The sequence below is a fragment of the Teleopsis dalmanni genome, chromosome 1, assembly GCF_002237135.1.
Source record: "Teleopsis dalmanni isolate 2A chromosome 1, ASM223713v2, whole genome shotgun sequence".
Classification (NCBI taxonomy): domain Eukaryota; kingdom Metazoa; phylum Arthropoda; class Insecta; order Diptera; family Diopsidae; genus Teleopsis; species Teleopsis dalmanni.
This window is the reverse complement of record NC_051846.1, coordinates 14,470,137-14,497,650: the sequence shown is the minus strand read 5'-3', so window position 1 is coordinate 14,497,650 and position 27,514 is coordinate 14,470,137. Positions and strand designations below refer to the sequence as shown.

Genomic DNA, 27,514 nt, shown 5'->3' with positions numbered 1-27,514 from the left:
TTCCTGCATTGCTGCGTTGAATTGTTTGAGTGGCGGAATTGTAGTGGGTGGGCCAAAGCGCATGTTAAGTGATTTTTCGATTTAAGTTTTTCTCCGTAAATATGTTGAAACAATATTAAAATATATCAGCAGCAGCAACAACAACAACAACAACAACAGCAACTTTACCAACAACACAAACAACAATCAAAATAAAGTTGTTTGCGTTTGAATGAGGAAAAAACATTTTAAATGTCATTGTGTTTGTTTTGCTTAAATTTCACTATAAACAAAAATATTTTTTAAATAAATTTAATAACATTAATCATACGAGCGCCGGTTCTATTAATTAAATTGTGTAATAAATTTATGAGCTTAGTTTTGTTTTTGTTTTCTCCAAAAATAAGACCGGAATTTTCTAAAAAATCTAAAACAATTTTACTTTGTATTTTTCTTTTTACGTTGAGATTATAACATATATGACATAATTTTTGTATAAGAATTAATATCAATTAAAACAAAATAGAATAGAAAGTCGAGAACCTAAAAGTATGCTCTAAAATAATTCACTTATTGTTTTTACTATGAAGTCAAGAAAAACAACAGATACCTATGCTAATGTTAAGATCAGCGAAATAAAAATGATAACCGCAACATGGATTGTACATGACATGAAAAGAAATAGCCCGTTAAGAAAGCATTCATTTCTTTACTTACTAAAGTTATATAAAAAAAATTATTTCCTTATTTCCTATACCGTATCGTATATCAAGTGCAGTCAGTGCTTTGATGGAAGACGACATAAATGGATCACTTTAGCTAATGAAGTATCTTTGCCACGTGTTCTTTTTTCCTTCAGTTGTCACTTCAAACTCTTTTTTCCTTAAAGCAGCGTCTTTCATCTTCAAGATGAAACTTAGTCAGCGAAGCTACTGGAAGTAAATTTGCTAAACAATGTCAATTTCATGATAAAGCCTATTACTATCACATTATAGCGGACTAAAGTTCTTACAAACAACTTTTCTCAATTATTTGATTTTTAGACAACCACCTATTTTGTTTTCCATAAGCTGATGTATACGAGTAAATACACATAAAGTAAATATATAAAAATAAAACTTAAACTTATAATATAGCTATTCCTACACAACTACAGTGTCGGGTTTATATTGAAAAAGCAAATATTTCAATATATATATTAAATGTCAGAAAAAAACAAACACTGACCAGTTTTCTTTTTATATTAAAAAAAAAACATTTTTCGCTTCATAATATAATTTTAAATAATTAAATAAATTAATTTTTTACACATAATACTATACTCATATTGGTATGCCCCGTCACTAAATCCTATTAATATGTATATACCTATAAAGAAAAAAATGCTTTAGCATCAGCGCAGTTGTACTTATCTCTATTTTATTATTAAATATTTGTTTGCTAATTTTTTTAATTATCCATAACTCTGCCCCTTGTTATACGGGCTTTTCATAAAGAAAAAAAATTATTTAATGATTATTTATAGAGACAAAAAAAATGTATAAAAAAAACCATTTGTGCCTAACAATATGCAATAAAATTAATATTTAAGTTTCAAAATTTTTTTGCCTATTAATATGTAAAAAATATTAAACTTATAACGGAGGAGTGGATTTTTTTGAATGTATAGTTTTTCAATGAAATGCATTCCTACCTATTAGAATCAAAATTCTGAAATATTTTAATATGGAATAATGGATCTCTCTTTGTAAAACAGATAAAACCCTAATAACTTCAACATTACTTCTCATCGTTGAATATTTCTTTATTTTTATTCTGGTTCGAGTCATTTCATTTATTTATATATAGTTACAAATACCCGTAGCTTTGAGAAGTAGTCGCATTTACGTCTTGAGGTCTCCTAAATTTCTATTGCATTCAATACAAATTTTTATTTGAAGAAGCAAGATATTTCTGGAGTACTCTTTATTTAACACAACGACTTACACAAAGAATAAAATGTGTTTATATATTTCTTTATATGATTTATTAAAAGTTTTGATCAAATATTAAACATTTTTGCAAGTTACTAGGTATAGGTAGGTATAGGTTGGAGTGGCGGCCTTGTGTCCCAAAAAAGCCCACTTAAGCACAAATAAAGGCCCGTTGTGGTACCACAGGAGTAACGTTATTTGTATATAGATTTAATCAGTATACATTTAACGCCGAAAAGAAAGGTAACGACTCCCCCATTATGCAAAGGAAAACCAACCTGACAGTTCTATGAACTTGGCTAGGTCCCTAACATTACAGGATGACAACTCAGTCAGGTCAGTTAGAAAAGGAGATCCAAGGATTTTTAATCTTCTTCTGGCTAGGGAAGGGCACTGACACATGAGATGGAGTACAGTCTCCTCCTCATCCTCAGAGCCACAGCCTCTACAAAAGTCATTAAAGGGGAGACCCAGTCTCATAGCATGCCTTCCTATTACGCAGTGTCCCGTCAGCACAGATACCGTAGTGCTGAGCAGGTTCCGTCTTAGTTGAAGTAGCTGACGGGTTCTCTTCTTGTCAAAGTTCGGCCAAGTCAACCTAGAAATCTGACATTGAGGTTCGTCAGCCCAGTATTGCTTGGCTATACTCAGGTATTTTTGTATGATTGCCAGTTTAACTGTAGCAAGAGGGACGCCTATATCAGAGAGGTTAATGTTAGGGAGAAGAGCACCTGCCTTGGCTAAATCGTCTGCCCTACAATTTCCTGTGATATCCCTGTGACCAGGAACCCAAATAAGTTTGACCCTAACAAACCTAGCTAGGTCATTTAGTGAAGCACGGCAGTCTTGAGTTGTGATTGACGTGGCTGAGGTGCCCATCAGTGATCTGATGGCAGCTTGGCTATCAGAAAAAATTGAGATTGATAAATCGGATGTTCGATTGCAAAGAACCCATTTTACAGCTTGGTGAATTGCCATTATTTCGGCTTGAAAGACGCTACAGTGGTTCGGAAGTCGGAGCGAGATGCTGAGACCCAGTCTTTCAGAGAAAATGCCACAGCCGACTCGTTTATCTATTTTGGAGCCGTCCGTGTAAATGTCAACCGTTTGGAGAGGGATCGCTCTTTCAAGGATCCAGTCCTCCCTGCTAGGTATAAGAGATTCGAACCCCCTAATTAGGTCTGGGTAACAACACATGTAGTCAATAGAGACGGGAGTTGGCAGATCCTGATTCAGTATGATCGCGTGGCCTATATCAGTTCTTGACCAGCAGGAGAGGGCGTTGAGCCTAGTTGCAACTATTTTGGCTTGCTGTTTTACCAGAAGCCGAGATGGCAACCAATGAAGCATAGCGAAAAGAGCTTGCGTGGGGGTAGAGCGAAGAGCACCAGTGATTTGTAGTGCGGCTATCCTCCTAGTTTTGTCAATTAATTTGGTGTGGCATGCTTTTTCAGTTGCTTGCCACCAGAAAGCAGCCCCATACAGAAGAATTGGTTCGATAACAGCTGAATAGAGCCAGAGTATAATGCACGGTTTGAGCCCCCAACTACGACCTATAGCTCTTCTGCAACAGTAGGTGGCGCATACCGCTTTGCGGGCTCTCTCAGCCAAGTTGTCTTTCCAGCTGAGTTTAGAGTCCAAAATTATACCCAGATATTTGACGTTCGAACTTAAATTTAGAGTAACGCCCTTTATCTTTGGTAAGGAAAATGTCGGAATTTTATATTTCCTGGTGAAGAGAATAACCTCTGTCTTTGCAGGGTTAATATCCAGACCGAATTCCCTACACCATTCAGTTACAATGAGGAGCGCAGAGTTAATAACATTGGATAGAACTTGGGGGAATTTGCCAGATGAGGCAATAGCAATGTCGTCCGTATAAGCTATAACACTACATCCGGATTGTTCCAAAAGTTTTAACAACGAATTAACCGCTATGTTCCATAGAAGAGGAGAGAGAACTCCACCTTGTGGCGTTCCCCGACAGACTGCTCTGGAGGATTGAACACTTCCGATGTCGGATGTGATAATCCTAGTTTTGAGAAGGGCCTCTACAAATTTAACCAGACTATTGTCGAGATTTAACTTTGAGAGGGATTTTATGATACCATTGGGGCAGACATTGTTGAAAGCGCCCTCAATATCGAGAAAGGTGGCAAGTGTGTATTCCCTGAGAGAGATGGAATGGTCAACTTCCGAGATGAGTGCATGAAGCGCAGTATCGACAGACTTGCCTTTAGTATAAGCATGCTGTGATGGAGATAAGAGCGCTGGGTTTATCTTGTTCCTGATATGCAGATCAAGAACTCTCTCCAGTACTTTCAGAAGAAAAGAAGACAGACTGATTGGTCTATAGTCCTTGGCACTGCAGTGAGTTATTTTTCCTGCTTTGGGAATGAATATTACTCGAGCCACTCTCCAGCAGCTTGGAACATACATAAGGTTAATACAACTGTTGTAAATGCTTAGAAGCCAGGGGAGGATTACGAATTCACCCTGTTGAATATCTGCGGGAATAATTCCGTCCGGACCTGGAGATTTATACGGTTTAAAAGTTTGGATAGCCCACTTTATTTGAGTGTTGGTCACTTGAAACGGATTAGGATTATTTAGAGGGGGTAAGCTGATTTGAGTTGATAAGTCAGCATCAGAGGCTATACTCCCTGGGAAGTGCGAGTCCAGAAGGGTGTCGAGAGTTTCCTTACTGGAGTTGGTCCATTGACCATTTGGAGCCTGGATACAATCGAGTGTCTTATGGGTAGAATTGAGGATTTTGCGCAGTCGGCTTGACTCGGAAGATGATTCTATGTTGCCACAGAAATTTTTCCAAGCTGCCCTTTTGGCCCGCCTAATGGCGTATTTAAATTCTCTTTGTTTCACTTTATATGGAGTCCAGTTACCTGTTGATTTAGCATCGTTAAAAAGTTTTCTACAGGTTTTTCGGAGGTCTGCAATATTCAAGTTCCACCATGGAGGTTTGGGTTTGCCTCTAAATTCGGGTGGCTTGCAGGCCGCATTTGTGGCGCATCTAAATGCTGATGTGAGAAGGTCAACCGCTCGATCTATATCGGAACAGTTGAGAATAGTGGGAGGGTCCAACTGTAAGTTGGATTCCAGGTTGGCTCGAAAAATGGGCCATACAGTACGTTTCCTATTTATTGGTTTAGATGATCTGTTCATTTCAGGGTTCTCCACAAAATTTAGATCAAAATTAATGTACCTATGGTCAGAAAAGGAGCAATCTTGCGATACGGACCACTTAGTAATAAAATAAGAGAAGTGCTCGCTAATCATGGTGATATCAAGAACTTCCCTTCTAATTGAGTTCATGAAGGTTGGCTCCCTACCTATGTTAGCGATCACCAAGTTTCCTGCAAGAATGAAATCAAATAGACACTCACCTCTCTCGTTTGTATCTGTGCTACCCCACATCTCATGATGTGCGTTGGCGTCAGCTCCTATGATCACCGGGATCCTCCTGTTATTTGCCTCTGACACCAGAAGCTTGAGGGAGTCCTGTGGCGGAGTGGCACCGTGATCGTGTGCCATATATGCTGAGACAATCCAAAGGGCCTTGGAGTCGTATTCGATGGCCATGGCTACATTGTCATTGTCACTGAACCTAGGGAGTAAAAAGGCATTAATGTTATTTTTTACTAGAATGCAAGATCTTGGTTTACCTTGACCTTCTGTGAATACTAACCGATAGCCGTTTGTATTCAGTCCACAAACCCGATTGTTTACAATCCAAGGTTCTTGGATCAGCATTATGTCCTCTCCTTTTTCAGCTAGGCGGAGGGTAAGGGCTGCCGAAGCAGTTTTGGAGTGTTGGAGGTTAATTTGGACGACCTTCAACAGCTTAGTTGTTTTTCAACTATGGTACTGTCCAGTTCATCCTCATCCGACATCGGTGAGGTCTCCCGGGAAAGCGCCATACCTGTAAAGAACTCGCCGACCAGTTCGGAAGACGAGATTACGCTACCTCCGTCTTCGGAGGAAGGAGTGCCGATTAAATCGGAAGTTCCTACATCGGGGTTGATTGGAACTGGGATGGAACCGATTCCGTCATCGGAGATCGTTTCCGAAGGTGCCCCCCCAGAAGGTTGTTGCTTAGCGGCTTGAGAGTCACTTTTGTAAACACGTAGAGTGACCGAACCGAAGCCATAATGAATCACCCCATTTCGGGCTTGAAGGGGTGCTAAAGATTCTTCGTTGAGGACTACGACGGCTTCGACAAAGTCACCCTTGGGGTCACTGACCTTCGCAACTTTCCAGTTATGCGTGGGGAGGTCAGTGTTACTGGCCCTTAAAAGGGAAAGAATTTCCTCAGGGGAAGTAAGCTCCGAAGGAAGCCACACTTTGGAGCGGGGGCGTTGTGGGATATTTTCCACCGAAACAGCTCTGAGCTGTGCGCCGGGCCAGAGTTCCCCAACCTTCTCGATCGCCTGCTTGTAAAGATCCGCGGAGCGCTGATCTGAGCAGGCAATAATTTTAATATGACCCTGGTACCATCCAGCGTCTTCACAGCTGGGAGATGGCCCAGGGTTGAGGGCAATGATTTCCATATATATTTTAAGAAGAGCCCGTTCGACTTTCTTCCAGTTTGCTGGAGAGATGGTGCCATCACTGTTGCCAGCGTCGATGATGGCCCAGGTCAGGCTCTCTTTAACTATTTCGCTGAGAGGTTTAGACAGCGATGGGGGTCTCGGAGGACCAAATTTGGGGCGCTTAGGAGCGCTAGTTGAAATTGGTTTCCCAGCCTGTTCAATCGACCTTTGTCGTTTCTGAGCAGGTGCAGAGGTAGAAGCGATGTCGGAGGGCCGAAGATTGACATTTTCCCTTGCCCACTTTAATGATGCCTTATCGCTCTCTGAGAGCGAGGAAGGATCCGCGGCATTGAGCCTAGAGAGGATGCGATATGCTGACCTTCGCGCCCTATACGCCCTTGTCGAGGGGTTAGGGTGGGAGCGTGTGCCAGAAGTTGAGTTGGCACTAATTGCAGATGGTGCGGTTGGCGCATTAGCTTTGACCGCAGCACTAGCAGAAGAGCAGGAGGCAGCATTACCACCTGGCACAGTTGCCAAGGTGTTCAATGATGGAGCATTGCTTGTACGAACCGCCTGAGCAGAAGCTCTAGACGGTTGGTTGTTAATAGGCGCTTGCCTTATAAGGCTTGAACGCCCCCCTGAAGGGTTAGGAGTTTTAAAAGGTTTATTGGAATTTTTGTTTGCTTTGTTCATTCTAAAAGGGTCCCCACTCAAAGCCGCTATCTGACACCCGTAAGTGTAGTTCCTGATAAAAAGAAGTCCCATGGTTATCTATGCAAATGCAGGGAGGCCATGCGAGGGTTGGCACAGGTCCTTATGGGAGCAAGTGCTCAGAGCCAGACCAGAACTAATCGGGAGCTAAGCTACAACCGAACCTACACGACCAACTTAATGGTGACGGATGCAGAACGTACCTTGAGGCCTGCCAGGGTTTTAACGGGACGGAGGCAGCCACAGACTTAGCCTGGAGCCGTTCACACGCGAGTTTCACCCCGGTGCTACCGTGTCAGAAGACAGCTAGGTCCAGAAACCTGTAACCACCAGCCCAAAGCGATCAAATACAAAAAGAGGATCTGAAGAAGCGTGGTCCGAGGACAAAAACGGTCGTTACCAGAGGATGCTGGAGCCCCTGAAGAGGACAGCATCCAGGGGGGGAATAGATCATTTGGCGTTACCCAGGGTGCACCACGAGGAGGCGATCTAAGACTACACCCCTTGCAAGTTACTAAGTTTTTAGAAATGTTGTACTAAGACAAAAGAAAGTTTAAATAACATGTCCATGCTTAAAAATACTGAACAGAACATGTGATCCTAACAGTATAAGTAACAGTGTAAGTATATAAATAAAGTGCTTTTGTACATTTTCAAAAATTAGTAAAAACTATTTTTGCTAATCTTTTTAACAATTTTTGATGCATTGCTTTTTTGGCGAACCTTTACTTTTTGAATTGTTTTCAAAGTGATTAAGAACCTTTCAAGTTAAAGTTACTCATACTCTACCACAGACCCTAACTTTCAATGCACACAGTAATTTTTAATTATTTTCCATACCAATTTTTTTTTTCACCAAAGTACTAGAAAGTTAGTTTCATTAAGGACTTCTTCATTAAGGAACTTTTATGCGCGCTCTTTACTTTGCTTCTTGACTGCAATTTTAGTTAATGTTTATTTTACCTTTTCTATCTTTTTGCCACAAACTTTATTATGCCAATCAAAAGTCTATATAACCACTTTCGAACCACATTCAACTGCAACTAGCACAGAAATGAAGGATGAAATACGAGTATAAAAAACCGATTTCTCGCTCAGTAGCAGAAAATCAGAAAATGAAACTGTCACACTTTATTTCAACTTGAACAATTCAATGAAGATGATATCAAAGTTTGTTCTTCATTAAAATTTCATTGGTTATTAAATCTTTTAAACTTTTGCCATTTTGCGATAGCTCATAAAATCTTACATACTCTAGCTCAACTCAAACTTCTGCTCATACTCCCACTCCCACTCCCATCCCCATTCCCACCCACACTTGTGCTATGTGTGTCTGGTCGCATTTACCACATTTACCCGCTGAACTTATCACATAAGCGCGTTCACGCAATTTGGGGCGTTCATTATAGCCAAAAAAGAAAAAAAAAGATTGCGAAAAATGTAAAAGCAAAAATCTGTTTTATGACGTGAACTTAATACGAAAAAACTTTACAAACTCTCCCTGCTGGGTTAAGTTGCGAAACGATAGCCAAGTTATTAGCAAGCACATACTCATATCGATGTCAATGGCTCTGGAACTCAATTTTATTAGTCCACCCTCCGCTTTAAAATCGAATTGGTACTTAATTTCGGTAATTTGGGTTACAGATTTGTGCTCAACCGATGAAAATGACTTTAAAAGGTTTAATAACATTACCAATCATATTTAGCAATTAAGTTGGCTTTTCTTCACATCTGCAGAAATGAAAATCAGAGAATAAACGTCAACTTATTTTAATATCCTTTAAACTACTGAGAATCATTAATAAAGAATGTTTCTTATTTTCTGCTGACTTATATTAAAGGTCAATCAAATAAGAGCTGCCTTCAAGTACTACTGTATCCTCTGCAGCAGAGCCAGGAGAAGAGAAATAAAACCTTCCTCATCTGCTTTGTTAGAGTTCTGTACTTATTAGACGACTTCTATCCACTATATGTTATCATTGGTTTAAATGTCTGGTATTGCCGCTTCTATTACATTAAAGACATTAAAGACCACTTATCAAAACGATAAGATTTTTTTGCTTAAAGATATCTTAATTCACAAATATTCTAGTCAGTTTGTTCCTCTAAACTATTCTACCATATGTTATCACAATAGTGCTTATATCAATCCATATCTCACGAAAAAGGTTTGCACTGCCAACTGTCTACATAACCATACTTATTGTGACAAATAGGCCCTAGAGGGTTTAAAAATCAATTGAAATAAATTGACGTGTGATTAAATTCAATTAAGTCATATTCCTTTGTTAATTTTGGTGTCAGCAATTTACCCATTATCTAACAAGTGATGTTTTTTTTTTTGGAATACCATTAAAGACATTCTAAAATAGTGATGTTGGAACTAGCTTGGCAGCTGTGTCTAGATTTATTTTTATATCTCTGTTCTGATATTTCTTTTCATATGTCATCGAACACACTCTACAATAGCTGCGATGGGCTTGTTTCTTGTCGACCAATGGAATTGTGAGAGTTGATATTATTGTAGACATTTCTCCATTATGTTTCTTTGTATCAAGTCTACATTTATAGATTTGAAGCATGCGAGTTCAACAGCTTTGACCAGACTGCTGTACAACGATTTGAATAATTTCTGTTCACGACTCGTCAACAAAAACCGTAATTGATATAGGGGATTCTATTATCCATTGAATCTCATTAGCTTGTCACTCTTTCATTGCTGTATTTTTGTGTGTGAGAACTCAAGCCAGAGTTCCCCTGCCATCAGCTTCGATCACTACCTGCTTTTATCGCAAAGCATGTATAGTAGCTACGCTCTTTGCCACAACAGGGTTGTTATAAGCTGACCCAATATTATTATGAACATGCAAATATCAAAATTTATGTGAGTTTTTTTTTAAATAAAGTAAGTCTACTTATTGATGAGAATATTTTTAACACCCTCATTATTAAGTATTTGAAGTAAAATTTTATTTGGAGTTATTGGAGTTTTATATAGGACTTTGTATGTGTCTGGATCCTTTGGCTTATTTACTTTTTTCTAATCAATATTTTTATGTAGAATCAATTTTTTTTGGTGGTAATTTTTTCTAGAGGCTTCCCTTGTTTTAATAACTTCACTTAAAAAACATATGATAAGCTTAATGTAAGTCAAAGCTGGACTTGATGATTACTTTTTATCAGAAAAGAAAGTACAAAAAGAAAAAAAAAACTTGACCATTTATTTCTTTTGTAGAAACCCACATTTATCAGTGGAAATATATTTTTTGCTTTCTTTTGAGTTTCTTTTTGTGTTTCTACTTATTTCACCACAAAATTTAAGTCAGAATAAATGAGGCTTCTGGCCAACCGCACTGTGACATGGCAACCGACGACAGAAGACAGAATAAATTGTTGCAATCAGGCAAAGAGAAAGATGAATAACCAAAAATTATTCTGTTACGGCAATAAAACAGTAGCACAATAACAACAACAACAACAACAGCACACAACAGTACCGTTCACTTTTTGAGCACACTTACACCCTTAAACAGTTAACGAGCTCAAAATACCACAACTACGAAAAAACCAAAGCAGTGAGGAATGAACATGGACGTGGACGTGGGACGTGGGACGGGAGCTAACTTCTAGCACTTATTATGAATTGAATCAAACGGCTTTTTCAGTGTTTGAGTGTCTTTAAGCATTTAAATGGATTGTTTGTCTGTCTGTCGCTACATTCATCTAACTGTCGTAATATATACGTAAAGCGCGTAGGGTATGGTATGAATATGAGTGCTAGCGATAGTAAGTTATAGGCAGTAGGCAGTAGGTAGTAGGTATGTCTAAAATCGCTGGGGATTTAAGTGAAATTACTTTGATACGCTACTATGGTGCTACGCTACTATGCTACTATGTTAGGCACTACTTATAAATCTGTGAGATATCAAAATTGTTGTGCGGTCGATACTCTGCTCGTTCAAGTCATTATTTGCACACCAATACACACATCAATGCATAGAACCGTAATATATGGAAACCACATTTCCTTAAGTTTGCGTGTATATCGTATACGCTCTTAATGCATTGAGCTGAAGACATCATATTTTGATAGTTGGGCGATTTTGGCAATTACACATTTGGGATAGCTTACAAAGTTAATAGAAAGAAACAAAGAAAATTGTGCCATTAACATTGCTTACATGGCAGAAACCGAAAGGACAGTGGTGGTAATGGTAATGGCAGTGGCAGTGGCAGTGGCAGTTGTAGTGGTAGAGGCCGCAGTGAAGATAAACAATAGAAAGCATTCATATCATCAACACTGATTAATGTGTTTTTTCCGAGTGTTATTATCGTGTAGGGATTTTGCGAGATTACAGAAACTTTGTTAGCAGCATTAAAACTTTTAAAGTAAATTTAATTGTTTTAAATAAATGCGCATAAATTTCGTTACTCAACACTGTGCGGATATGTGCTGCTATTCAACTATTCAACTGTCATTAACATTTAACCAATACACATGAATACGTAATTACGTGATCCCATACGTGAATATAAACACACACACACACTCATACATACATTCATATGCTTTCATGCATTCTCATATGTAATTCACTGCATTTCCCATACAAAACAAAACTTTTTTTTTCTCTGCTTTCGTTTTACGTTTCATTCGTTCACATCCTTACGTACTTACGTTCGTTTGTTAACGTAACGTTTATTTTATTCTGTAACACGCTTACAGTAATGGCGGCGTTAATAAAGCAAATGCGTGTGGCGCTTCGTTGTTGTTGTTGTTCCTGGCATTGATGTTGGCGTTGGCGTTGGCGTTAGCACCGACGCTTGGTTGACGCAATGTCGTTGATGGCTTTTTAAAATTGCCCTGATTGTGGATTATGACGAATTAATGAATTCTGATTTAAATAAAATATTCTCCTGCCTATTAGCGCTACCGTTTCTACTACATCCACCGCCGACACTACTGTTCCATTGCCCCATTTTCTACCTGACTCCGCACTCATGCTGCGGTTTGCATATATTTCAATTGCCACCAAACTGGCCCCCACAATTTCCTCTCGTGTGGGTGAGTATAATTTTAATGATTGTTAATAGAATTAAAGTTTGCTGCAGTGACTATGCTAAGGCTTCATCAGCAAACATTGTGTGCAGCATCAGCAACATTCACCACAGTAGCATTCACGATGATAATGCCAGCACCAACAGTGGCGAGAACCTACTAATATTAAAAGGAATAAAAAAATTTATTATAATAAGTATAATTATAAAATAATGATAATTGCGTTAATAACTCAACGCTGACTCTGGTACAGTTGCGGTTGAAAACGTCTGGGGATCACCAGAGCAGCAACAAAATTTAATCATTAGAATACTTGGCAGTGCTTCAGTTAAATTGTTGGAGGATATTTTGTGGGATAACACAGAAGAACGCATAAGAAAAGCATGAACGGCACGTGAAACTCAGATTGTCCAGAATATATTTTTTTTTTGCATGAAGCTCTTAACTTCCATCATCAAATAACAGAATAACAGAAGATTTCGAGTGATTTATATTCCACTGAGGACTTAAAGTTTCACTTGAGAAATGCAATATATCCAAAGTGCTGACATAATTAAAGCATTTTAATAGTTCTGATTTACCTAAGAAAATATTTCAAAAGACACAACGATATAGTATAAAATTTACTGGGACTAGACTCGTTCTGCACTATATCTAAGAAAGAGCAGCAGGAACTACAAATAAAACATTAGAAGATAGATAAAAAGGTAAAAAATAAGTTAAAGAGATAGACGAGGGGTTGGGCAGAGAAAGAATGAGAGAGAGAGAGAGAATAGTACATTTTTATTTGTTAGCATTATAGACGAAAAGTTGGATGATATAAAATCTTTCGAACTAATTAGTGAGTGCACAAGACGTTTTTAGAAAAAAACGCTGTTTAACGAAGATATAAATAGAAAATAATTAAAGATACAGAGAGAAAGAGAAAAAGAGATAAAGAGAGAGAGGGATTTCATATCCATAATATTTTGTAAGAATGGTTAGGTAGTATGTAATCAGTCAAACGGTTTAGCAAACGCATATATATGCTTAATATTAGACTTAAAAAATGTTGAACTGATCAGAGTAATATAGCGTCCATATGATTAATCCAAGTCTAGCACATTGACGTAGCCAAACTTTATGACATTCAAATTCTAACCCATAATCATTTGATATCCAAAGCGAGCCTAAAATCATAGAAATTTTCAACTTGTTTCTGATACGACGAGAAGAAAACAACTGACAAACCTTGCTAAAGAAGATACTTCAACTCACTACAAGATACCCAAGCCTTGTTTGTGGCATTCACTTTTCGGATTGTATCAGTCTTTGGAAAGAATGAATACTAGTACTTGGCGGATATACAAGTATTTCTGGTCATCAACAATAATCTCATAAAGTTTTTTGGTCTAAACAAATCTGAAATTATATTAATCACTAGTTTCATATCTGAATTCGATACTCATTAATGGTATATTTTGAAATGGAATTAAAAGATCTGTGAAGATCTGTGAATTGCAGAGTGACATATTCACTCATTTCATTTGCGCATATATGGTTCGAAGCATATGGATCAAATACCTGTAATAAATTACTTTCCAGCACTTTTACAATATATTGATGATTTCCTTTTGTGGTGGCACTTCATTACATTAGGTGTCCCGTATTATGAAATGAGCTTGTTCCATTAAATTTTTTTGCTGAAACTATACAAAAATCCTTTGCAATTGTTATCGATAGTTCCAAATCGATCTCTTTTTCCATCAATTAAACCGCTCCCGTACAATTGTGCTATGAATTGTGTTTCTGATGAAACACAACCACAACATCAACAACACCGAAATAACTGAAGCAGCAAAAAATTAATTGATTTCTGTCACTTTGTGCTTATACTCCCTGCTAGGCGCCTCGCCGACCGCTCTCGACAGCACATCATAATGCACATCTATATGGAAAATTTTATCAACAATTTGATAGAGTATTGAAACCCAAATTGGACGCGGAATTAATCCACATTGATGAGTGAATGGATTTTTGGTACAACGCACAGATAATTAACGTTTTACACTTTAAACAATTGTCAATGAATGCATGGAGCCACAGCGCTGCCCCGCCTACTGCAGTGCTCCACATTAAGGCTGGTCAGCTGCTCAGCTGTTGTTGGGCTGGAGGTGAGCGTAGACTCCATACTAGGCGCTTTGTATTATGCAATTCATGTAATTTTCAACGCCACATGACGCGCCACTAATTAGCGGATATAACAACAATGGATGCAGCGCGAAGGGGTGAGGGGAAGTTTGTATGTTTATGCGTTAATTAATAAACAATGTTCACATGTGATGTAAGCACTTTGTTGGAATTTCCCTTTTTTTTGTTAATTTTATTTGCTTAACTGGTGCAGCAAATTAAATGCTTGAAATTTAATGCCATGATCCTTTGACCTATGATGCAATGGTCTAACCAAAAATGCAATAAGTGCTAGTAGTCGTGTACTAAGTGCAGTTCTTCTCTTAAGCACTTCGAGGACCTTTCGGTTATAAGACTTTTATTTCATTCTCAACATACACATACACATACCGCCACACACATACTGGCACATACAAGTGTTAACCATAACCGTAAATGACAGTTTCGAATTCCTTAGCGTAACACTAATGTGTGTTGCACGTAGCAGCATGCTTTGGAACATAGGTCGATTTGTCTGTCCGTTTGTTGGTCTGTTGTTGGCTTGAAAGCCAACTAAGTAGCGCAAGTAACTGGTTTGCAATCGCATTCATAGCCATAGTCATATCCTCAGCCTCAGCCACAGTAACAGTCACAACAGTCACAACAGTCAGAATCCTCTGAAACTGCAATGAGCCAGCGAGTTTACTGCTTAGTTTCGGCTACTGAAGCGAAGGCTAAAAAATTGTTGTAAAACAAAAATTACCGAACGTGATGTCATGTGGCAACTAAAGCGTGTCATTTTCATTATAACCCACAGAGAAGGAACTCGAGCACGCCAAGTCAGGCTGGAGTTATATCGCAGTTGCCGTTGGTTTGGTGTCGTAAACACTTTAATGTTTGGTCACGGCAAGAATTACGAAACTACAATCATAAAAAAGTGCGCTCACAAAATGTAACGAGTAAAGTTGCACTTGCCGGGCATAAAGTTGCAGGATAAATGTGCTTGCCACAATTTACGAGCAAAAACGCGCGCTTCACAGACGTAAGCTCATAAAGGCTTCCAACAAAACAAAAACAAAATCATAAATATAGCGCCAGCACGTACGACACGAATACCCAGAAAGTATTTGGAATTGATAATAGCTTAAAGTCGGATCAGGTGTCTGAAGTATTCAATTTTTTCAATTTAATTTAAAAGATTTCAACTTTTTGTTTGGTGTGACTTGCTCTTTTTTTCATTTTCGAATCATGAGTATTATCAAACATTATTTCAAAACAGTTATTTACTTGTTTAAATGGCTTTAGCCAACCATTACCAGGTTTCGGCCTGAAGCAGCATGTCTCTTCAGACGCCTCTGCTGCGTGCATACTTCTCCAGTCTCATATATCAAGTGCGGTTAGTGCTTCCTAACTTGATAACTCCACTAGAGACCCGGTTTGACTATTCGTAGCAAAATTTAGATTACTCTTAAGACGAAAAAAGTGTACAGAACATAATAAACGATTGCTACTAATGATCTCTAAAAGACAATGTGACTTAGATTTCTATCTCATTTAAATTGAATAATTCTCAAGATAAATTAGTTGTATATGTTAAAAGCTCTGCTTCCGAAAACGACTAAAAGGCAAATAGATATTTTCATCTCATTTTAAGTGTAAAAAATATTTCAATTTTTATTGCTTCGTTTTATAGAAAGTAACCAGCCATACTCCGGTTTTTGCCTCCAGATGAAATAGGTTTTTAGAGAAGTACTTCTTTGACAGCTTGTCAGATTGTTCTTGGATAAGAATGAAAGATCTTTTAAACTATCAAACAACCATATAAAACACACTCTTTCAACTGTTTATATATTTGTTTGACTTTATATCTAAACTTTTAATATATAACTTATAATCTGCCTTGTAATAAACATTGAAGAAAATTTCCTGCTGGGTTAGTCGAACGAATGCGTGTGTGTGTGTGTGTGTAAAGGGGGCAATGAAGTAAATAATGTAGCAGTGCACGGTAAGTGTCCTAATGAGTATCAACGAAGGAACGAAACGTAACTTTACAACAAATGTGCTATGGGCTTTTGTCTTAAGCTGCAGCAATCCATCAGGCGAACTGCATTATCTACATTCACTTTGGTGTATTTGTGAAATTTATTAGAAATGGCAGTGAATTTTTATGAAACTTCATTTCACTGTTTTACTGCTTCACTGTCCGAATGTTTTTATTTACTTCTACAGCAACAACAACAACCACAACAACAACAATAATAATGACAACTATAATAATAATGACAACAAAAAAGCATCGAAGCAGTTACATTCTTGGCGCATATAAATCTGACAATTGCGCTTTCACAGCACTTTGTAGATTCTGCCTCACTGCCCGCTTGCCTGCCTGACTGCCTGCCTGCCTTGCCAACATACTTATCTGTATTATTTTACTTCTTTGTATTTGCCTTTTTGTTTCTTAGATTTTGTTATGATGATATAAAAATAAGAATCTCATTTACACAGTCGACTGCTTGAACTACTCATGCGACATGTGCAGCTTACTGACTCCGCTTCCTCCTCGCCAGCTGTCATTTGCAAGGATAATATTCAAAATTATTCAATATAAAAATGTGATATTATTTTCAACTTGTGTTGCTTCCGCATCTACCAACGCTACGCTTTATTACACTATACTGATTTCTTACTTTTTTCGCATTTTTGCATTTTTGCTACTCTGCCCTATACCCTCTACCCTCAGCTGCGCGGTGTCATCATCAACCACTATTACCATTTATTTTAAAGCTCCTTTCGAATCTGTGTCTAACTGTTTGTTTCTGTCGCTGTCGCTGTTGCTGCCATGCCTGATACTGTTACAGTTTCTGTTTCAATTTAAGTTCGCTAAGGCACTGTCGCTGCTTCTGCCTCTGCCTCTACCTCTGCCGCTACCACGGTTACACTGCTGTATCGCTGCTATGTCTTGTATACCAGATTTGTTTGTTTTACTTTACTTTACGTTACTTTACTTTACTTTGGAGCAATTTCGTCAAGACTTCATGATGGAAACAATAAACTTGCTTGGTTGGAGAAATATGGCAGTCATTGTTGTTATTGTTGTTGCTGTCGTCGCGTCAGTTTGTATTTTTCTGCACTTTATTGTTTTGCATTTCGTTTCATTTTGTGATATTTTTTTCATAGCTTTTTCCATGGGTTCATACATTTTATTCCAATTTTTATTCGTTGTGGTCTTACTGTAGCGCAAGTAGATATTCGAGCGTACTGGAACGTTGGTACTTTGCTGTTGCTCCTTAAAATTTAAATGAGGACAACAGATGGCAGCTACATTCAGCGCAAATCTTTTTTAATAAACATTTCGGTTATGAGTCAAGGAGATGAGTTCGCTTACTGCTTTTCAGGGCATCACTACATATACATTCATCACCAACAACAACAACAACAACAACGAGCACTAAAAAAAAAAACAACAATAGCTGAAAGCTGAAAGCCAAAAATATAACACAGTAACAAAAACAGCGCTGCTGCATAATCAGGAGCCTCTGTCTCTGCTGCTGCCAGGCATTGTGTATGTGTATGTGTTCGTCTGTGCCTGTGTGTGTGCCTGCCTCTGCAAGACAACAATAAAGTTTCTTTTAATAATTTCTGTTCTATTGTTTCATATTTTAAATTGCACACAGCGCAGAACTAAAAAACTAAAATAAAACTTTAAATGTGGAACTTGTTTGTGTACTTCAAACTGACAGACATACAAATTTGTACACTTAGAGAAAACTTTTTGCAAATGTCAAGAATTATTTAACAATTATTTTTTATGGTGTTTGAGGGTTAGCTGCTTAGTTCAAATTTAAGTAAATCATAAAAATTAAAATGCACTAAAAATTTTTTTAAATTATGAATTGAAACTGTTAAATGCGAAGTGTCAAATTCATTGAATTATTAAATTAACAATTTATTGTCAATTAATATATATAATATATAAAATAAATTTTTAGTTATATACTTATATTATTTGTTTTTTTTTTAATTGCAGATTGAGGATGCAATGCTCATGTTTGATAAGCAGACCAACCGACACAGAGGTAAGTTTTAACTACATTCTCTACTTCTTCAATAAGTCGTTACAAAAGATATACAACAGCTGTATTACTACTCCACTATAGTGTTCACGTTGAGGAGTAACAAGCTTAGCAATTGAGTATTATAGTAAGAACTCAAAATACCAACGATAATATATGGTATATCGCAGAAAAATGTATTTAGTTGTTATTGCATTAGACTGTGATTAGATTAGATTAGTTTAGATTTCAAAACAGGTTGGGAACTTCTCACCACGTCACTGCATCCTTTAAGGATTATTGTTACGTACCCACCATAGTTCCATAGCAGTTAAGAACGCCATAATGTCCTTTGGAGAGATGTTGCCTAATCCGTTATAAGTGGATAGGTAGTGGACAAGTACCGAAGTCTGAGTCTGGCTAGAGTATCACAGTAACACAAAATATGTTCTACTGCTTCCTCTTTTTCGCAACAAAGTCTGCAGCTATCGTCTCTAGTAATACCTAGGTTCGACAGATGATTTTTAACTCCGCAATGCCTAGTGAGAGACGTGTGACAAGTCAGATGCCACTTCTATTCAGCATAAGTAGCTCCTTAGTTCTGGCTTTTGATCGACACGGCATATATTTTTTAGCTTTTGTGCAGGCAATGGTGTTATCCCAATCAGTCTGAGGTGCCGCTCATTAATTTTAAATTTGAAAAAGCTTCATGTATGACCGTTGCACCATGATACTCAATAACTAAATTTGTTACTCGAGATCGTGAACAGCACTTAAGCAAAGTTATAACTCATATCTAAATATGTGTAATACTTATTCTGTCAAAAATGTTACATCCATATATGGCTCTCTTCAATTCATCAATACTTTATGATATGCGTCAATTAAATTTTATTACTCGAGATTGTAGACACCAGTTAAGCAAATTTATGAGTGCAACCAAAATATGTGCTACACTCGTTCAGTTCAAAATATTACATCTCTATATGGCCCTCTTAAATTCATCAAAATGCATTGAAACTTTTATATGATATACATTTTTACCACTTTTAAAACCTAATAAAAAAGTAATTTATTATTGAAAAAATCATTTTATAATTCTATTAAGAGTAAAATATTGCTCTTGGTCAAAGTAAATATTTTTAAATATAATCAACATTAAAAAAACTTAAGTATTTAATCTGCTTTTAACTCAATTGAGTTGAAGTCCTTATATGAATATTAAATAAAATTAATTAAATGATATAATTTTAAACACTGAGGGATTTCAGTTTTCAATATCGATAATTCATATTTTATTTTGCTACTTATGATTTAATAATGATTATTTCATGTTTCAACGTAAGTTTGAGTACATTAATATATTAAACATATGCCTTGAATCCAATCAAAGTGCACAATAAATTGTTTCGAAAAAAGTTAAATATATGCAATAATGAAGGTATGGGAAAAATAAAAATTTTTCAATAAAAAGTTATAAATGAAATAAATAAATTTCTAATTAATACAATTATCAATATATTTTTAATAATATTACATAAAAAACCCATACTTATATATGTATATTTCTGATTTTATGTAATTTCTTAAGGCTTTAAATGCAATAATGTAAGCCCGTTTTTAAAATTATTTTCTTTACCTAATTTCTTGACCTAATTTAATAACATAATCTTCTTAACATAACTCTTGACAAACTAACATAACTCTTGTTTTAATATAAATTTTATCAGAATTCACTACAATATTCTTTTTGCAAGAATCGTTGATGTTATATTATATTATCAGAAATCGATCTTAAAAAACTGACCTGTGACATCACTTCAGTAAGAAAAATACTCAATACATAACAATCAAACAATCCCTCTAAGTATGTAGTATGAAATAATTACTTAAAAACACCTTAAGAACATAAATATTTTTATAAGTACATAGTATTATAATAAATCCTTGATATCATTTAATAAAATAACTTGTTACTTGAGCAAATACGCAACGCATACATGTATTGTATCAACAAGAATAAGCAGTAAACTGCAAATTTAATTATATTCATATATCCTCATAGATACACCAGCGCATTACAACAACAACAAAATATATGTTAAAATTATTATAAAATAATTCTCACGTTTTATTAAATTATAATAATCAATAATCTTCAATCTACATGCATATATAACATACCAAAAACCTATGATCCTTCCTTTCCTTTTGTTTTATTCTGGAGTTGGTTATGGAAAAACCTTTACTCCCTTATGTGGGCGAGATTACGGTAATTTCGCTATCTATCGTGTTCAGCTAGTTTTTGGTGGCATAATTTAAACTTTTAATCCATTTTTTTTTTATTTTTTTTCCGCTAGTTTTTGGTGGCGTACTTGCTGATTTCATCGTCCGTAACTGATCAATCGTCCTGATTAATCGTCCTGATCAATCGTCCTTCTAATCCATCTCGATCTAATCGTCCTTCAAATCCTTATCGTCGCTTGATATGTTGATTACTAAATTCTTCTACATTATAGATTCAGGATTCAGATACAAGCAGTCCTGTACACTCTAATAAACAGAACAACAGTGCTTTTAAAAAGCACTTTTCATAACTATATTCACAAGAATTGTATGTAGAAAATATATTTATTTTGTGCTGATACAGAATTTTTTACTAAATATATTCAAGTATTAATACGAGTGTGTTATATTATTTGGATTTCAGTTTTCGTTTCGTTGGCTATAAGAATATGCCTTGTTTTTGAAAGTCACAAGTACATGATTAAGTTCAATGGTTTTTATATTTTATGACGCCTTTTATATGAAAACACCATCCGCATGATGCGTGCAGCATTTGTGTAAATCAATATAATCATAAAATTCGTAATAAAGACACCACGTAAAAGTTGAAATAGACTCCATTGAATAATTTGACGGCTTTTAAAATGTTTTGAGTCTGCCTGTAAGTAGATTATTGCTGTAGTTTCTTATCTGGTCCTAGAGGACATAATTCATATTGTGTTCCATTGAAAAAAAATGCAATTTGCAATTAATTGTTCCAAGAAAAATTAAGGAAATTAATTACAAATACGAAAGTATATTTTGAACAAACCAACCTAAGGCAATAGATACATTGAAATATCTAAAAATATAAAATGTCTTACATTATTTTTAACTTACAACGATTAGTACCTGTTCACAGGGAAAGATATTTCGCTTCGATGAGAAAATGATCACCGAAACTGAATTATACTTTAACGCCAAATATAAAACAATATTCAAAAGAGGTATCGAAATGTTAGAAAAGCGCTAAAACGATTCTGTTAGTTTTCAAGAAGACTACCTTGATAAATGAAGTCGAATTGTGTTATCCTGTTATATCCTGTTTTGAACGAATAGAAATATGTTTACAAAATGAGATTTAGTTCCACTAACAAGAAAGAAGATGTTTAGAAAATATAATTTTTTAGTTTAAACACAAACATTCTAAAGCTTTAATTTAGGTTGTACTCCTCTTCATTTACTTCTCTTCATTTCCACTATTGATGTAATGTTAAAAATTTTTGATTCTAATTCTCATACGAACTGCTCGGATCTCAACTCGACCGCTCATATAAAACAATCAAGAAAAAGCAAACGGTGTTGATCAATGGAAAAGGAGTAATGTTCCATCATTACTTTATTAGACTACAACATTTTTAAGGACTGGGAACAAATTTGACGTAACTCGGCTAAAAAGTTTTGATGCATCCACTGTCCAGCCCGAACCATCGACCGTTTGACTTTTATTTGATTCGATCTCTTCAAAAATCTCTTAATGGTAAAAAAATTGGCCTACGTAAAACACGTTGAAAATCACTTGGTGAAATTTTGCGCTGTGAATCCACAGACATTTTCACTTATAGAATTATGAAGTTACCCAAAAAATAGCAGGAGATCTGAAGTAATAAGAATGTGCAATATATATTAGATTGAAATTCATTTTCAATAAAGACCACTATTATTTCACTAATGCTAGCCTAATATTCCGTTTCTATACTATCATTTTAATCAATTCTCCATTCTAAGCAATTCTTCGTTTTGCAATATACTAAGTACACAAATTTCATTTTAGTAAGCATTTAATTAAAAACAACTCAAATAACATGTTATTTTATAAAACAGTGTTGCCAGCTCCTTTTTTTTCTGTTTGACAACCGAATGTTGGCAGGCATTGTTGTGTTGAAATGATAATTGGGTTTGGTGACAGCATCCAGAACTGCACATAAATCCACAAACCCTTCATAAAATTTTAATTTATTCTTTTATAGTTTTGCCTTTCAACTTCTCTTTAGCACCTTTCTATTCTATTTTCAACTTCATTTTAGCTGATCACATATAACATGTTGAAAGGTTCTCTTGAGCTCAATTAGGTGAAATATTATTGTCATAACGCGATACTATTTTATGCAGCGCGAATGTCAAACTGTCAAAAATGCTTCAGTGTTATTTTTTAATTCTTCTGTTTTTTATACTTGTTCATCGAGTTTTTTTCTTATTGGAAAAAAATTTAAAAAAATTTTCCCTACGTAATTGTCATGCATTTTTTTTTGTTTTGTTTCAATAGATCTGTTATTGTTACCGCCGCCTACACCACCTCCCACTTCGTATTATTCATCCGCAACGACATTGACTGTTGTTTTTGTTGGACTTGTAGCTGCCATTGCTGCTGCTGCTGCTGCTGCTGCTACTCCTGTCACTGTCATTGCACAGGTTGACAACACAAACGTTCTGTTTGCCATATTCCAAATGTATTTTGTTGTTGTTGTTTTTGTTTTTTACCTTTGGTTTGTTTCTATCAGAGATGTGTGTGTGTGTGATTGTGTATATGCTTGTATGTTTGTAGCAATATAGTACATAGTGCGCCTAATTACTTTTGACACATTGTCACTGTGCTCTTAACACCATTTTCATGTTACACTGTCCCTCCTCATATCTCCCTCATCAAGCATATAACATCGATCTTATTGGATTTGAAACCTTTGCCTGCTGCCTTAACTTTGGCCTGCTGTTGTTGTTGTTGATGCTATTTCTCATGTTACTGTGCTACGTTGTTGTTGTTATTGTTGTTGTTGTGCTACGTACAGGTGCTGCTGACTCCAATTGAAACGACATGTCAATTTGTACGACAGCAAAATAAAACGAACGACCAAAATAAAAAAAAAAATAGAACATAAAACACTGAATGCGGAATAAAAAAGAAGAGAAGTATTAAAACAAAACAAAAATGAAAAATACACTGTGCTACAAAATATAAAACGAAAATGTCAACTTTTGCAAAATGAATGTGGATGTGCGCTCTTCGTGTCATTCATTCTACGCGTAAAATGGACCCTTCAATTTTTATGAAATGCTTGGCTTCACTTGACTTGGCTTGGCTTGGCCCGACCGGGCTTCATAGACTCTTCTCTGTTTCGTCTTATAATTTTCATACACTTTTATTTTTATTTTTATTTTCATTTTTATTATCATTTTTATATTCATTGTTATTTAAATCATTTATGTTTATTTGCGAATATATATCATTGTCACTGGCAACTGCTACTGCTACTGCCACTGCCACTGCACCAACACTAACTCCAATGACAGTTTAAGCGGCGAGTTGGCACATCTTCCTTCCGCTAGCAAAAAAAAAACCTTCCACAATTTAAAAAAAGTAAATTATATTAAATACTTATTTACACCTAGGAGTTTACTCACGTACTTGCAGTAGATTGCCTTATAAAAATGTGCACGTAAACATAAGGAATACACATATCCGGTCACGAATATCGTTATTGGCAGGAAGTGTTTTCCTTTTACACTGATGTGTCCTTAAATCGATGAACAGGAAATTCATGTTGCTCATTCGTCATTTATGTCAATATTCGTACATGCACTCTTTACCTTTTGCCTTGTACCTTGCCTGTTTCATGTTGCAACTTTCACACAACATACGCCAGGTTATCGTTTATCGGTTATCATTATTTGGTCCTCATCTTCTCCAACATTACACCACCAGCGCTGGTGTAGCACAGCGTGCTGTTGCTGCTACTGCTGCACACAGGAAGCCAGCATTGTGGTGTACCATAAATTGACAATAAATTTCAAAATAATGCAAAACCCACTGACCAAGTCGAGACAAAGCACAAAATATTGGTGAATCTTCATAGATTTTCATAACCTTTTTGTTTTCGATAGTATCTATGAGTGCCCATACGTGTGTATGTTTATGTTGTACGAATACATCTTTCCTAGCTATCAACTATCAGGAATGCGCTACAAAGTGCAGAGCCACTAAAGCTATTTGCCACCGGGTGGATATTGTCTAGCCATATCGACACCAAAACATTGAAACGTAAACAATTTATAGCGCCATACGTTCGAACGAAAACAAGGGAGTAGAATCCTTTTTTTATCATTTTCATATTTTCATTTCACTTTGGCATAGTTTTGTGCCATTTTATTAATAGCAATCGCAGTCGCAGTCACAGTCATAGTCATAGTCGCAAAGGAAAACGCTTTTATTTATTAGACAACTCCGTTTGCTGTTTATCTAACAAATTGTATAAGCCCATCTCCAACTCAACTCAACTCCACCTTCTACCACAAATACCGTCACGACCACAAATAGAACTCTTTGAATTCGTTAACTTCAAGCAACCAACATTCAGAATCCAACATCCAGTATTCAGCATTCAGCGTTCAGCATCTAGGAGAACTGCAAACAAACAAAGTTCACGTGCAGAATCTGGAAAATATGAATGGAAAACTTAAATTGTTAATCTTGAATTGTTTTGAGGATCTTCATGGTAAGGATTTTGAGCAGGCATCGCTCGACACAAACTTTTCAAAATTATTTCATTTAACTTTAGTAGATGAAGTAACAATTTCATAACTTTAATTTGTGACAAATACTTTTGCAATGCACTGCAACACCAACACCACACAACCACAATAACTACAAGAACATTCCCAAAATTTCTTCTGTGCACCCTAGGAATATTCTAAGGAAGAAAAAAAAACTTCTTTATAAAAAGTTCCTTAAACAAAAAAGGCATCGGAAAGAAAAACGCTTGCTGCAGCAAGTTTGAGGAAATAATGGAACTTAAAAGTTGATTCCATTGCCAGTGCCGGTACTCATACTCATGCTCATTCCCGTATATGTGTCTTCGGAGGTGTGGGTGATTGTCAACTTAAGTTATGCTAAGACTATGACAGCCTGTAAAATATCGCACAGCGGCAGATGATATATGATACCAGCGGCATGTGTAAGTCGAGGAGGAGCAAGCAAAGCACCAAAATAAAATGCTTCATAAAACAAAACCGAAAAGAGATATTAAAATCACAAATAAGAATATAAACCGAAACAGAAACAGAAACAGAAATAACAAAAAATAAACAATAAACAATAAAGTAGAAATAGAAATAGAAAAGTTGTAAAAATATGTACTATATAAATGAGATACATAATTCTCAGGAGTTCATACCACATAAGCGGAAACGTACACTTGTTTAAGGATACTCAATTTTGGCAAATACTTTTTCGGATACTTCAAGTTCAGCGCAGTACGAACATTTTTTACAGTCCTTTACAGTCCTTTTGCATTGTCTTGTCTTCCTTCATTCAATATTATATGATATTTCCCTGTGGCTTAAAGTGTATAAAGTATTCGTATGAATTTTTCAAATTTAATTAATATAAGTAATGAAAATTTAAAAAATAATTGAAATTGTGTTGTAAGGTCATTAATTGTTTCCCAAAGCAATTAACGAATTTCAATAAAGAAATATTTCAGTTTAATATTTTAAAGTTTTTTGATTCCTTAAGAATCCTGACATCATTTTGAAATAAAAGAAAATAAAATCCAAATTCTTGGCTTCTCCTGGCTTTAGTGAGGCAATGATATATAAACTCTTTAAAATAAAGTTGACGTCATAATATTGATCATTATGTATATGACTTTCCATTATGCCGTAGGTTATCGTCTTATTAGTAAGTTTTAAAAAACTCTTCCAATAAAAAACTTTCAGCCTTTAAACATTATTATCTGCGATTTCTTAAAAATTGAAATAAGAATAAAATCGATTCCGACAGAGGACTAACACACTTGCTGGTACACCGATGGATTCAGCAAGTGACTTTATATGCAATGGTAAAATGCACTTTTTTTTGCATCGCCGGTTCCATATTTAACTTTGCATATTTTGAAGTAACCTCAACAGCAGTTTTAAAGTTAAACACTGACGACCTCAGCAAATGGGTCATTATCTTACTAGTGGAACAGCTTTTGACTAAATTATTGACTTTCGATTTGGCTGAAACAATTTTATTAAGCATTTTATTTCAAATAAGAGGACTCGCATCTCGAGCACAGATTTCTGATATTAACTTTTTCGAAATCCATTCAACGTGTAAAAGTATGATTAATATTCAGGATGTTTCCTAACGAAGAATCATATATGCGTAGATTTTATCTTGGTGCAAGAAGCAAAATATGAAAGGAAATGCTACCAAAAAAATTTTTAAGTTAAAAATCCTAATATCTCCAAAACTGCTTATTTAAAAACCTTAATTCAAATTGAAATCAGATGTGGATTGCTTTCTTTCTGGAAAATCAAACTTTCTCAAATTTTTTTGACAAGAATGTTTGTAAGGAAATAGAACATATATAAGAAAAAAACTAGACAATTAAGTTTTCTGGAAAAACTTCAAAAAAATCAATTAAAGACTATCTCAATTTTTGAACCTATTTAAATACAAGAACCTTCTAGAAATGATAATAAAGAATATTCAATTAGTATTCGAATTAAGTTATTGAAATAAAAAATTTTTGAGACATTTTTGATTGAATGTGTAGACAATGTATCTCAGCAAATGAAAAATTGAAATTGTTTTAAATTTTTTTTTTTTGAATAAAAGATTAAAATAACACCGACCATATATTAGTGCTTTGTAAATAAATAAATAAATAACATGTAAATCGTATCGATTCACCAAGCTCTACAAAATTAAATTTTTGAATGCAAATAATAGTT

The 27,514-nt window shown here is 35.6% G+C and overlaps 1 protein-coding gene across 6 annotated transcripts in view; it reads left to right on the top strand.

Moving 5' to 3' along the window:
• Positions 1 to 27,514, top strand: part of LOC119673259 (RNA-binding protein Musashi homolog Rbp6) — a 318,684-nt gene that overhangs the window by 257,058 nt on the left and 34,112 nt on the right. For all 6 annotated transcript variants that reach the window (XM_038084516.1, XM_038084514.1, XM_038084515.1 and 3 more), the window contains one exon: positions 18,448 to 18,496. In XM_038084516.1, the coding sequence (XP_037940444.1) occupies positions 18,448 to 18,496 (49 nt within the window). The remainder of the gene's footprint in view (positions 1 to 18,447; positions 18,497 to 27,514) is intronic.